Source organism: Hypanus sabinus, chromosome 21 (assembly GCF_030144855.1).
Source record: "Hypanus sabinus isolate sHypSab1 chromosome 21, sHypSab1.hap1, whole genome shotgun sequence".
NCBI lineage: Eukaryota > Metazoa > Chordata > Chondrichthyes > Myliobatiformes > Dasyatidae > Hypanus > Hypanus sabinus.
In genome coordinates, this window is record NC_082726.1 from 69618319 (window position 1) to 69631689 (window position 13371).

Below are 13371 nucleotides of genomic sequence, written 5' to 3' on the forward strand. Positions count from 1 at the left end.
TAGTCCGCTTTGTGATAAATGCAAGAGGGGCGAGGCTTCTCTCATCCATATGTACTGGTTTTGTCCTAGCTTGGAGAAATTTTGGAAAGATGTCTTCATAACATTATCATATATTCTGAATCACCACCTAGAACCTAACCCTTTAATTGCTTTGATCAGTTTCTAGGGTGAGACAGATTTACGTCTGAGTTGAATACGTGGCTGAGGGATTGGAGCAGGGGACAGGGATTCAGATTTCTGGATCATTGGGATCTCCTTTGGGGCTGGAGGACATGTTGCATTTGAATCCTGGAGGACCAATATCCTGGCAGGGTGGTCTGCTAAGGCTATTGGGAGACTTTAAACGAGGATTGCTGGGGGGGTGGGGTGGGAACCAAGCTGAAGAGACAAAGGAAAAGGCGGTTGGCTCACATATAGAGAAAGCTTGGAGACAGTGCGAGAGGGGGGATAGGCAGTTGGTAGAGAAGAGACACGCTCAGACCTATTGTAATGCAAGGAGTATTATGAACAAAACGGATGAGCTTAGAGCATGGATCAGTACTTGGAGCTAATGATGTGACCATTACAGAGGCTTGGATGGTTCAGGGACAGGAATGGTTACTTTTGAGTGCCAGGCTTTAGATGTTTCAGAAAGGACCGGGAGGGAGGCAAAAGAAATAGCATTGGAGATGGATAGGAACAGACAAGTTAGGAAAGCATTTAATTGGAGTAAGGAGAAATATGAGGCTATCAGGCAGGAAGTTGGAAGCATAAATTGGGAACAGACGTTCTCAGGAAATGTTATCTGTTATCTCTCTGCAGATTTGCTCCTCGAACTCTCACTGACTATTGGGTGGTCTATAATACAGCCCTATTAATGTGGTCATACTTTTCCTGTTTCTCAGCTCCACCCATATGGCCTCAGTAGACAAGCCCTCTAATCTGTCCTGCCGAAGCACTGCTGTAATATTTTCCCTGACTAGCAAAGCCATCGCCCCCACCCTTCATCCCTCTTCCTCCATCACATCTGAAAAATTGGAACCCTGGAACATTGAGCTGCCAGTCCTGTAGCCAAGTTTCAGTAATGGCTGTGATGTCATAATCCTATGTGTCAATCCAGGCCCTCAGCTCGTCTGCCTTTCTCACAATACTCATCGCATTGAAATATACACACCTCAGAAGAATATTACCACCACACACAACCTTACTATTTGTGACTTTGCATGAACTACTAACATCATTTATTTTTACCCCTGTTCCACTATCTACTCTGGTTCCCATCCCCCTGCAAATCTAGTTTAAACCCTCCCCAATAACACTAGCAAACCTCCCTGCAAGTATATTGGTCCCCTTGTAGTTCAGGTGTAACCTATCTCTCTTGTACAGGTCCCACCTGCCCCAGAAGATGTCCCAATGATCTAGAAATCTGAAACCTGCCCCCTACACCCATTTCAATGATGTGAGATTTGTCATCCTATAATCTAGTGGATTATCTCATTTTCCTTTCTTGAACAAAGCAACAACATTGGCTACTCTCTACATTTATCTGAGCTCACAAATTTATATTTAATTAAAGGAAGCAGACAAAGAATAAAATGTTAAAAATACTTTATTTTAAAACTGCAGGCACTTAATGTAGCAAATAAGTAAACTTTAACAAGTTACAAATCCTGCTAAAGCCAATGTTTCACTGTGTTCAAACCAAAGTGACTGAAGAGAATTAAAATTAGATTAAGCATTATATTCCCAGCCAAAGTAGTCTGATATTTCTGATACAAGAGGTGATTAATTTGACAGTGTTAAAATGATTGAATATTTTTTGTTGCACAATTCTTTGTCATATGATTATGAAATCAGTATCAAGGTCCACCAAGCAGTAATTGCAATTTGTGAAGGAAAACATGTTCTATCTACATGACCATATTCAAAAAATTTATTATATCATAAAACCCAACTCAATCTTGCACTACAACCATGAATTGGGTACCTGAGCATAATGCAAGCTCTAACTAAATCCTGCATTTAGGGTCATGTCGTTCCTTGTGTGACATGTACATTCATTAAATTGTACATAAAGACTAATGGTAGATTTGATGGAAATTACAGTAAAATTACACATGGATAACCCAAATTACAGAATAAACATTCCAGGAAAGACAGAGTACAATTTCAAGAATGCTTGATAAAAATCTGCATATTTACAACTGTTGCTATAATTTCATGCATTAATATCTGCTGTGAAAGGAAGCCAAGATTGTGCAACTTTCAGCAAAAACAAGTGGATACTGTTTGCAAAATGAATACTCAGGATTCTAATGAAATAATTTGCATTCTTTGTGTAGATTTGGCCTCCTGTCAAGACCTACTCTTGCAGGAAAATGTACATTGGCCCTTTCAGAATTGAAGCCAAAGGAACACGTTGCACTTCTCAACCCTTTTGCAATCTATTTTTAAGGAAGTGTATGGAAATTTAAGGCCATAACTTGAACTGGTGCATGATAAGACAATTATGGAAGTAACTGAACAGTCTTAATAAAGATAAGTGAGCACAAATATACAAGAAAGTAAGGCTAAACATCAATAATATTTCTTTAAATTATCTGATCTTCTTACCCCAATAATTCTGAATTAAATTTTAAACTTTAATATACATTATTCCCCTCAGAACAAACTGTCTATAAAGATTCACTGTGGGAAATGTACAAATTTCAACAAACTGCTGTATTTGTATGTGAATACTGAAAGTTACTGACACACATTAGAAATAACTTGGCAATTTTAAATGTGCTGAAAATAGTTGTATTAAAACTAGCAGTATGGATAAAATACTCATTTTTACAAATGTGAGAAGTCAAAACCTGAGTATTTTAGTATATATAATGATAGATTTTCAAAACCTGTTCCAATCCCTTTAAACATATTAATATATTGTGAACCAATTGTACATAAATGTTTTGGGTTAAAATATCCAGACTGTCAATTTCTTGTACCTAATAATAAAGTTCAAGAAAGGATTGAGTTTCAAGAACATTATCCACCAGGTCTTAATTATCTTACAAGGGCTTATCACCTTCTCAACTTTGCAAGAATTTGAGCAATATCACAATTTTGTGAAGCATTTTGTCTGCATTTACCAACATTAAACAGTACCTCTGGGAAAATTCTGACTTTCGCACTGACTGATGAAACAGTTCCAGCAAAAACAAATCCTGCAATGTATTTAGTCCAGAATGTAACTGTTCTCAAAATAATACAATTTCCAGTTAAAGTACTGTATGCAAATGTTTGTGATGAAGTCCCACATTACAATTGTGTGTTTTCTAATTCTAACAGTAATTCTTCTAGGCATAGTATGTACCATGACTCAAAGCACAATTGTGTTTACATTTAACAAACTGTTCTTCAATTCCCAATAGCAAGATAAAATGATTTTGACATTTTATTCAATACTCTGAGATTAATAGTTCACTTGTCTCAAAACAATGCCTTCCATAAAGAAATCTACCATGCACAGTCTTTGGCTTGACAATTGTTAATGTTCAGATATGAAAGTACTAAGAACAGGACTTGTACAAATATTATAATTAGTCTAGCACATCCTCCACAACTCTGCAAATGTAATCCAAGCCTACCCACAGCAAGTACACTGAAGTGTTGAATCAAACTTCAGAGTGAAGATAGATCGAACATATGGCTGCTGGGCAAATTATACAAGTTGACTCTGAAATAAGTTATATATCAATTTAAGTAAAATAAATCAATTATAGCATTTTACTGATTTATGGCTGATCATACTTTCATCATTTGAGACGCCACCAGTGCTTAATGTATGAAAGGCAGGAGATGGAGAAACTTTCACTTATTTCTATATCATGCAAAATATGATTTATAGACCAGCAGGGAAAATTGGTAACAAATATTGGAAAAAATACACATTTTCAGTGGTTTAATGGAAAGCTGTAAAGCATAAGTGTAAAAACAATGCTAGACATTTTCATAATTCTAATAGTGTCATACATGCAAGACATATAGTTAATAATTAACAAAGATTATGTATTATTGAACGATGTGATAAGATACATTACGTCAATACTAAAACCACAATACCACTCTGTTTCACTTTACTCTCCCAGTGCACTGATGTAAAGCAATTTACTTTCTCAAAGGCCATTTTTCCTTCCCTCTTTTCAAAATGAACAGGCCAGGCAAACTTGTTTATTTACTGATACCATGGAGTTTTCCGAACCCAACGGAGTGTGAATCCTGCATCTGTTCTGATCTTGATGGATGCAGCCTCTGCTTCTCGTACAGTTTCCTTAACAGACTGCATCAGATTTTGAGCATTGTGAACCAACATTTCTGTAGCCTGACGAGAAATATTGAACAGTCACATAAGCATTAAATAGAAGCAATGTTAGCAACAAGATCTTGAAAAATTATTGCAGTTTCAATAAAACTGCCTACAACTTTATATGAACATGCCTGGTTTAAAGTCTATCGATAGGGCAAGTCATTGGTTTTAAACTTGTCACTATTAAAATTCTATCCATTCTTTTTTTCATTGTGGGTTATAGGTACTTAAATCAACAATCCCCTGCAAAATACCTCCTCTACTTGCCTGCAGTAATTCAATATCTCCTTCAGTTGAAGATAGGTAACAAATACAGACCTTATTAGCCATGTCAACTTTCTTTGTATGAATATAAAACATTGCATAAATTTGTCCATGAACGTTTTCTGAGTCAGTACATAGAATGCCTTCCTTGGATGGTGTAATATTGGACCTCCTCTTTGAGAACAAGGTTGAGCACTAACTGAAGTGACAGTCAGGGAGCTCTTGGGCTCTTGTAACCATAATTCCATTAGTTTTTAGATACTGATTGAAATTCTACAAATTTGGCTCTTATACTGGAGCAGGGGTAATTTTGGAGGAACTAGACAGGATCTAGCAGACGTTGATTGTACTCTCTTACGAACCTCCCAGTTGTCATTTGGTCCTTTCCATTAAAACTGGCTCACTTAAAGAGTCCGGGGCAGAAGGGAAAACCTAGCGGGTTTAGGGAACCCTGGCTGATGAGCCATCTTGCCCCAATGACTACCGTCCAGTTTCACTCACATCCATCATCACGAACTGTTGAGAGGCTCATCATGAGGCACATCAAGACCCTGCCACCCCCCCTCACTGGGCCCCCTGCAGTTTGCGTACCGTCCCAACTGTTCAACAGACGACGCCATTGCCATCACCCTCCACCTGGCCCTAACCCACCTGGACAAAAAAAAACACGCACGTTCAAATGCTGTTCACAGACTTCAGTTCAGCATTCAATACAATCATTCCTCAGAAACTGATTGGAAAGCTGAGCCTACTGGGCCTGAACACCTCCCTCTGCAACTGGATCATAGACTTCCTGACTGGAAGACCTCAGTCAGTCCAGATCAGAAGCAGCATTTCCCTCATCATCACACTGAGCACGGGGGCCCCCCAGGACTGTCTGCTTAGTCCCATGCTGTTCATTCTGCTGACCCATGACTGTGCTGCACACAGCTCAAACCACATCACCAAGTTTGCCAATGACACGACTGTGGTGGGTCTCATCAGCAAGAACGACGGGTCAGCATACAGAGAGGAGGTGCAGCGGCTAACAGACTGGTGCAGAGCTAACAACCTGTCTCTGAATGTGAACAAAACAAAAAAGATGGTTGTTGACTTCAAGAGGGCACGAAGCGACCACTCTCCGCTGAATATCAACGGCTCTTCAGTAGAGGTCGTTAAGAGCACCAAATTTCCTGGTGGCGAATCTCACCTGGTCCCTCAACACCAGCTCCATAGCAAAGAAAGCCCAGCAGCATCTCTACTTTCTGCGAAGGCTAAAGAAAGTCCATCTCCCACCCCCCACCCTCACCACATTCTACAGAGCATCCTGAGCAGCTACATCACTGCCTGGTTCAGGAATTGCACCATCTCAGATTGCAATATCCTGCAGCAGATAGTGAGGTCAGCTGAGAAGATCATCAGGTTCTCTCTTCCCACCATTACAGACATTTACACCAGACGCTGTATCCGCAAAGCAAACAGCATTATAAAGGACCCCACGCACCCCTCATGCAAACTCTTCTCCCTCCTGCCATCTGGGAAAAGGCACCGAAGCATTCTGGCTCTCACGACCAGAGTATTTAACAGTTTCTTCCTCCCAAGCCATCAGACTCCTCCATACCCAGAGTCTGGACTGACACCAACTTAATGCCCTCTACTGTACCTATTGTCTGGTTTATTATTTATTGTAATGCCTGCACTGTTTTGTGCACTTTATGCAGTCCTGGGTAGGTCTGTAGTCTAGTGTAGTCTTTGTATTGTTTTACGTAGTTCAGTGTAGTTTTTGTATTGTTTCATGTAGTACCATGGTCCTGAAAAACACTGTCTTGTTTTTACTGTGTACTGTACCAGCAGTTATGTTCGAAATGACAATAAAAAGTGACTTGACTTGACTCCTAGGGTTCTGGTCTAGAGAACGAAGGAAGTTAGAATGAGTCAATCCCTTACAAGAAAAGAAAATCTGCAATGCTGGAAATCCAAGCTACACACACAAAATGTTGGAGGAACTCAGCAGGCCAGGCAGCATCTACGGAAAAAAGTACAGTCAACTTTTTGGGCCGAAACCTGTCCTGCCTATGTGCTTCAGCCCGAAACGTCAACTGTACTTTTTTCCATAGATGCTGCCTGGCCTGCTGAGTTCCTCCAGCATTTTGTGTGTTTTGAGCGAATCCCTTGATGACTATATATAGAGTATAGTCATCAAGGTAGATAAATCCCCCAGGCCTGACATGATATTTCTTCAGACCTTGAGAGAGACTAGTGTAGAAATTGCAAGGGCCCTGGCAGAAATATTTAAAACGTCCTTAGCCACGGGTGTGGTGCCAGAGGATTGGAGGGTAGCTCCCGTTGTTTAAAAAAGGCTCCGGAATTACAGGCCAGTGAGCCTGACATCAGTAGTAGGTAAATTATTGGAAGGTGTTCTGAGATCAGATATACAAGTATTTGGACAGCCAAGGGTTCATTAAGGATAGTCAGCATGGCTTTGTACGTGGTAGATCGTGTTTAACGCATCTTGTAGAGCTTTTCGAGGAGGTTACCAAGAAAGTAGATGAAGGAAACGCTGTGGATATTGTTTACATGGATTTCAGTAAGGCATTTGACAAGATCCCACATGGGTTAGTTCAGAAGGTTCAGACACTAGGTATCCATGGAGAGTTTGTAAACTGGATTCAAAATTGGCTGTGCGGGAGAAGACAGGGAGTGGTAGTGGATAATTGCTTCTCAGACTGGAGGCCTGTGACTAGTGGTATGCTTCAGGGAGCTGTGCTGGGACTATTATTGCTTGTTGTCCATATCAATGACCTAGATCATAGGTATCAAACTCAAGGCCCGCGGGCCATATCCGGCCCAGCACACAATTATATCTGGCCCGCGAGATCATTTTAGATAGATCTATTATTTTAATTATTAATGGCCTGGCGATATGAAGCCTATGATTGTAAGTTAATACCAATCATAAAAATAATGCTTGCTCAGCAGTCTTCTTCATAAGAAACGGAATTTGTGAAGTGAAACACTTTGTAGTTATAGCAGAGACTGAGATACATGAGAACAGGCTGAAAAAACAGAGGCAATGAAAGCTGCGTTCGCAAGCGCCCGACTGATCCGGCCCGCAGGAAGCTGCATTTTGCCCAATTCGGCCCGTGACCTAAAATGAGTTTGACACCCCTGATCTAGATGATAATGTGGTAAATTGGATCAGCAAGTTTGCTGATGACACTAAGATTGGAGGCATTGTGGACAACGAGGAAGGCTTTCAGAGCTTGCAGAGGGATCTGGACCAACTGGAAAAATGGGTCAGAAAATGGCAGGTGGAATTTAATGCAGACAAGTGTGAGCTGTTGCTATTGGAAGGACAAATCAAGGTAAGACTTACACAGTAAATGGTAGGGCAGTGAGGAGTGCAGAGGAACAAAGGGATCTGGGAGTTCAGATACATTATTCCCTGAAAGTGATGTCATAGGTAGACTGAGTTGTAAAGAAGGCTTTTGGCATCCTGGCATTCATAAATCAAAGTATTGAGTATAGGAGTTGGGATGTTATGGTGAGGTTGTATAAGATATTGGTGAGGCCAAATTTGGAGTATTGTGTGCAGTTCTGGTCACCTAACTACAGGAAGGTTATCAGTAAAATTGAAATAGTGCAGAGAAGATTTACTAGGATATTGCTGGGTCTTCAAGAGTTGAGTTACAGGGAAAGATTGAACAGGTTAGAACTTTATTCCTTAGAGCATAGAAGAATGAGGGAGGAATTGATAGAGGTTTACAAAATTATGAGGGGTATAGACAGAGTAAATGCAAGTAGGCTCTTTCCACTTAGATTAGGAGAGATAAATATGAAGAGGACATGGCTTTAGGCTGAAAGGGGAAAGGTTTAGGGGGAACTTCTTCACTCAGAGTGGTGGGAATCTGGAACGAGTTGCCATCTGATGTGGTAAATGCAGGCTCACTCTTAAGTTTTAAGAATAGGAAAGATACATGGATGGGAGAGGGCTGGAGGGTTATGGACTGGGTGCAGGTCAATCGGACTAGCAGAATAAAGTTTCAGCACAGACTAGAAGGGCCGAAAGGCCTGTTTTCTGTGTTGTAGTGTTCTATGGTTCTATAAAAAGTTTAAGGACAAAATCAGGAGGGCAAAGAGAAATTATGAATGGACCTGACAGGTAGGCTTAAGAAAAATTTCAAGAAGTGTTATAACTGCATTAAGAGAAAAAGGGTGGTCAGAGAGAGAGTTGGTCCCTTGGAAATCAGCAGGGTCACCTACCTCTCAGGCCGCAAGAGATAGGTGGCCTTTTTAATAAATATTTCTTCTCTGTTTACAGAAGAGAAAATAATGGTTGCTCAAGAGATAAGAGAAACGAGTGAAAATACAAACGTATTTTGGAGGACATTCATATTACCAGGGTGGAGGTATTTGCAACCTTGGACTGTGTAGAAAGCCAGAGAGGAAAACTTCAAATACCTGTAGAGATATTTACTTCATTGTTAGCCATGGTGAAGTTCACAAATCTATATTTTTAAAGTAAGGTAGCAAGGACAAGACAGGTAACTATAGGCTGATCATCAGTATGACATCAGAAGCATGGAAGGTACTGGAGGGAATTCTGAGAGAAAGGGTTTACCAGCATTTACAAAGACAAAGTACGATCAGGAGGATTCAGCATAGCTTTCTACATTGAAAATCATAATTAAACAGTTTTTTGGAGAGATAATGAAAAGAGTGAGCACAGGGCAGTGGCTTATCCATATGGAATGTAGCAAAGGCTTTCATAAGGTCTGGAAGGTTAAGTCCCATAGAATCCAGGTGAGCTGGTTTTGAAGGATTCAAAATTAGCCCAGTGGTAGCAAGCAGAGGGATTTGTGATTGAAGGTTGTTTCTCGGTGACTAGTGTGCCACAGTGATTAATATTGGGTCCCTTGTTAGTCATTGTTTTATACAATGATTTGGTTGTAAATGATGAAGGCTTGATCAATAAGTTTAAGATGACACAAAATTTGTTGATAGTGGAGAAAGTTACCAAGATGTGGCAAATGGATTTCAATAAATACGTGCTCAGAGCAGTGTCTTAAAAAGTTAAACTAACCCAGGACTTGTACTATGAATGGTTGGGCTCCAAGGAGTGTGAATGTACAGAGAGACCTAGGAGCACTAGTGCATTGTTCACCGAAAGCCATGCCACAGGTAGGCAAGGTTATGAAAAAGATGATTAGCACATAGGTCTTCAGTCAGGGTACTGAGTACAGGAGTTGGGACATTGTGTTGCAGTTGTGTATGTCTTGGGAGTACTGTGTATAGTTCTGGTCACCCTATTATAGGAAAGATGTGGCTATACTGGAAAGAGTGCAAAGAAGATTTATGACCATGTCGTCAGGACTAGAGAGCCCAAGTTATAGGAAGCGTTTGACCAGGCTATGTTTTTATTTCTTAGAATGCAGAAGAATAAGAGGCGACTTTATAGAAATAATTTAAAAATTCACACACACAAAGACAAAAAAAAAATGCTGGAGGAACTCAGCAGGTCCAATTTTCTATGGAAAAAGAGTAAACTGTCGACACTTCGGGCCGAGACCCCTCTTCAGGACTGAGAAGGAAGGAGAAGACACCAGAATAAAAAGGTGGTGGGGAGGGGAGGAAAGAGGCTAGTAGGAAGGTAATGGATGAGGTGGGAAAGGTCAAGAACTGAAGAAGGAATCTGATGAGAAGAGAGTGGACCATAGGAAAATGGCCCAGGACTCCATTCCAGGACATCAGAGATGTCCTCTTCCTTTAAAGAATAGTATTTCCCTCCTTCTACTATTGATGCTGCCCTCACCCACATCTCCATTTACCCCAGTAATAAGAGTGATTAGAGTGATAAGAGTCACAGTGATAACAGTCCCTACATACCATCCCTTCTGCATCCAACACATTATCCCCCCACAACTTTTGCCATCTTCAAAGGGATCCTACTACTAAACATATCTTTACCTCCCCTCCCCACTAATCCCCCTCCAGGCACTTATCCCTGCAAGTTGCCTAAGTGCTACATCTGTCCATTCACCATCTCTCTCACCTCCATTCAGGACCCCAAACAGTCCTTCCAGGTGAGACAACACTTCACCTGCGAATCTGTTGGGGTCATCTATTGTGTCCATTGCTCCTAATGCAGCCTAATTGTTTCCTTTCTCAGCAGCAGACTGTATTTTCATAGTGTCTGCTTCATGTCAGGAACACACGTACCACTTAAAGTTATAAATAAAATCAAAATAAAATTCATAGTGTTAAGAGATCTTAAATATTAACTAGTAGTGGTGTCAATGCCACTACAGTAGTGCAAAACAAACTTTCCTGTTAGTTTGAAGCTAAGAACTACTGGAGGAGTTCTAAGCACAGAAACAACATCTATGGAGGCAAAATAATTGCTCATGACATCAATTATTCCTTTGTCTTAACAGATGCCACTTGAGCAGCTGAGGTCCTCCAGTAGTTTGTTTGCAGTCTCCAGGTTAATTTGAACTTCACCATCATTTCAGTAATTGATTAAAAGATCTCACCTGCTCAGATTCTTCCTCACTAATGTTGGTCCTCCCTAACATTGTAGCTTTGACAGTGGAGAGAATTTTAAGTTGTGTGCTGATAGTTGGAATACGTTCACACACCTGTGATTAACCAAATAAAGTAAATGAGCAGCAGGAAAACTATACATTACTGAACTTCAATTGGTTTGCTTTTGTCTTGTACTGTGGACATGGTCACGATTGAATTCTTCCCACCTTAGAAAATGAGAATGACTCCAAAAACCACAATCGTGTTTTTCTGTAAAGTTTAATTATTGGAAAAGCTTGATAAAAGTTTCTTTGTCAAATTCTTCCTATAGAACTTGGATAGTCTGAACATACAAAAGAGGTATTTCAAAATATGTTGTTCCTATGGATGAAATAAATCTTAACCCAATACTTTCCATCTTTCAGTTAATTTAGTATACCTGAAGGAGATTAGTTCTGATTCGCTTATCAGTACATTGCTTGGCAACCTCTTTTGCCAGTCTTGTCACTTCATCGGATGCCTTGGCTATGTCCTTAGCACAGTGAATAAGAGCACGTTTGTTTCCACTCCCACCACGCACCAGCCGAGACATTTCTGCCATCAATAAGGCCATCCTCTTAGCAGCACCGATGATGTCATTACCCTGATGAACAAAATGACAATTAAACATTTGCCAGATCTTTTGTTTTGAAAAATTAAGTACATAGCCTCAATCATTACATTTTATACAATTTCCTCAATCAGTTCACAGTCCAAACCTATTAAAGCCATATGGGAATTTAAAATTTATTTTTATTGTCAGAAATAATCATTCATTTTTTTGGTACAATTTTCCAGGCTGGTATTACCCATTTAAAGGGCACTTTAAATCCACAATTTTAAAAATAACCTTCAATGCTCAAAGATTAAAAGAACATTCTAAGCCAAGCTTTCAATAGCATAATGGACCTTCAGGGACAAAACTACCTATTGATAATTTCAATCCTATTTGAAATTAACTTAAAACCAAAGTACATTCAGTTGCATTTAAATGTGCCAGCTCAAAAATACCTTCACTGCAAAGCACATTCACCCCAATAGGTATAGATATAGTAACAAAAATGATAGAATTAGATAGCTATAACCATGGTAAAATTGCATATGTTATTTTTTTTTAAATCGATGTATAATGAGAAATAATTCAATTTTTATTATACATCTGAAAGCTGCATGTATAAATAAAATTAGCTCTATATCTCCACATAGATAAGGAATTATGAGCAGCAGAGACCAGTTAGTCATGGATTTGACTTTCAGTTCAGTTCCACTTATCTTGATGTGGCCAGTAACTAGTTACCCAGGCTTACAGCAGGAAGTGAAATGTGCATTCTCCGTCTGAATCTAACAGGAAATTGATACATTAAAGCTATATCAGTCACTTATAATTCAGTGGTCTTTAGGTGGGATCACTCTGAACTTATTGGTAAATTAGAGGATGATGATCACAAGTAGATTCTGATAGCAGGTGGTGTAAACAACAAGAATCAAATGCCAAAATTATCCTATTCAGAGTTACAAAAAAATTCAGTGACAGATCTTATTTGTGTTTATCCAGCAAATTCCAAATGGGGGAAAGAATGACCCAATGTATCTTTTTGGTGTGTGGTTCAACATTTGAGTCAGTTATATTTTTAGCAAGAGTCCTCAGGTGAGAGAAAGTGAGGTTGATGAAGTGGAATAATGCAGGCTAATGGCAGTGTACAAACGAATTTGACCTTCCATAAAAATCCAAAAACTTACTTCTTCAAAGCTTCCAGTGGTCCTTTCAACAACTATTACATAGAACTCAAAACTAAATGGGGCATACGTCAGCTCATGTGAGATTGTTAACAAGAAAGCAAACCTCACATATACTTCTTAAATCTTTCTTTAAAGGCTTTCAAGACAGTGAAATATTTATCCAGGCATTTTAAAAAACCCTAATTTCCCACCAGTATTTCATTAAGTCTCCTGGAATACTCTCCTCTTCCTAGATACGGGAGAATAGCTTGCACATAGACCTGTACAGCACAAGAACAGGCCCTTTGGCCCACAACGTCTGTCTGAACATGATGTCAATTTACTTTAATCGCATATGCTTACACATGGTCTATATTCCTCCATCTCCTGCCTATGTGCCAGTCTTAATTTTTCCACCAACTGACAGTGCATTCTGTGTAAAATAAAAACAAGACTTACCTTGTACATATCCTTTAAAACTCATTCCCCACTCATCTTAAATCTATGCATTTGGT

General features: G+C 39.6%; 1 protein-coding gene across 1 annotated transcript in view; it reads right to left on the minus strand.

The window, feature by feature from the left end:
• Positions 1 to 1572: 1572 nt before the first annotated feature.
• LOC132379181 (vinculin) overlaps positions 1573 to 13371 on the minus strand; it is a 293243-nt gene continuing 281444 nt past the window's right edge. Inside the window, exons 19-21 of the mRNA XM_059946852.1 lie at positions 11538 to 11741; positions 11107 to 11211; positions 1573 to 4345 (exon numbers count right to left, since the gene is read on the minus strand). Coding sequence (XP_059802835.1) covers positions 4199 to 4345; positions 11107 to 11211; positions 11538 to 11741 — 456 coding nt within the window. The 3' untranslated portion in view covers positions 1573 to 4198. The remainder of the gene's footprint in view (positions 4346 to 11106; positions 11212 to 11537; positions 11742 to 13371) is intronic.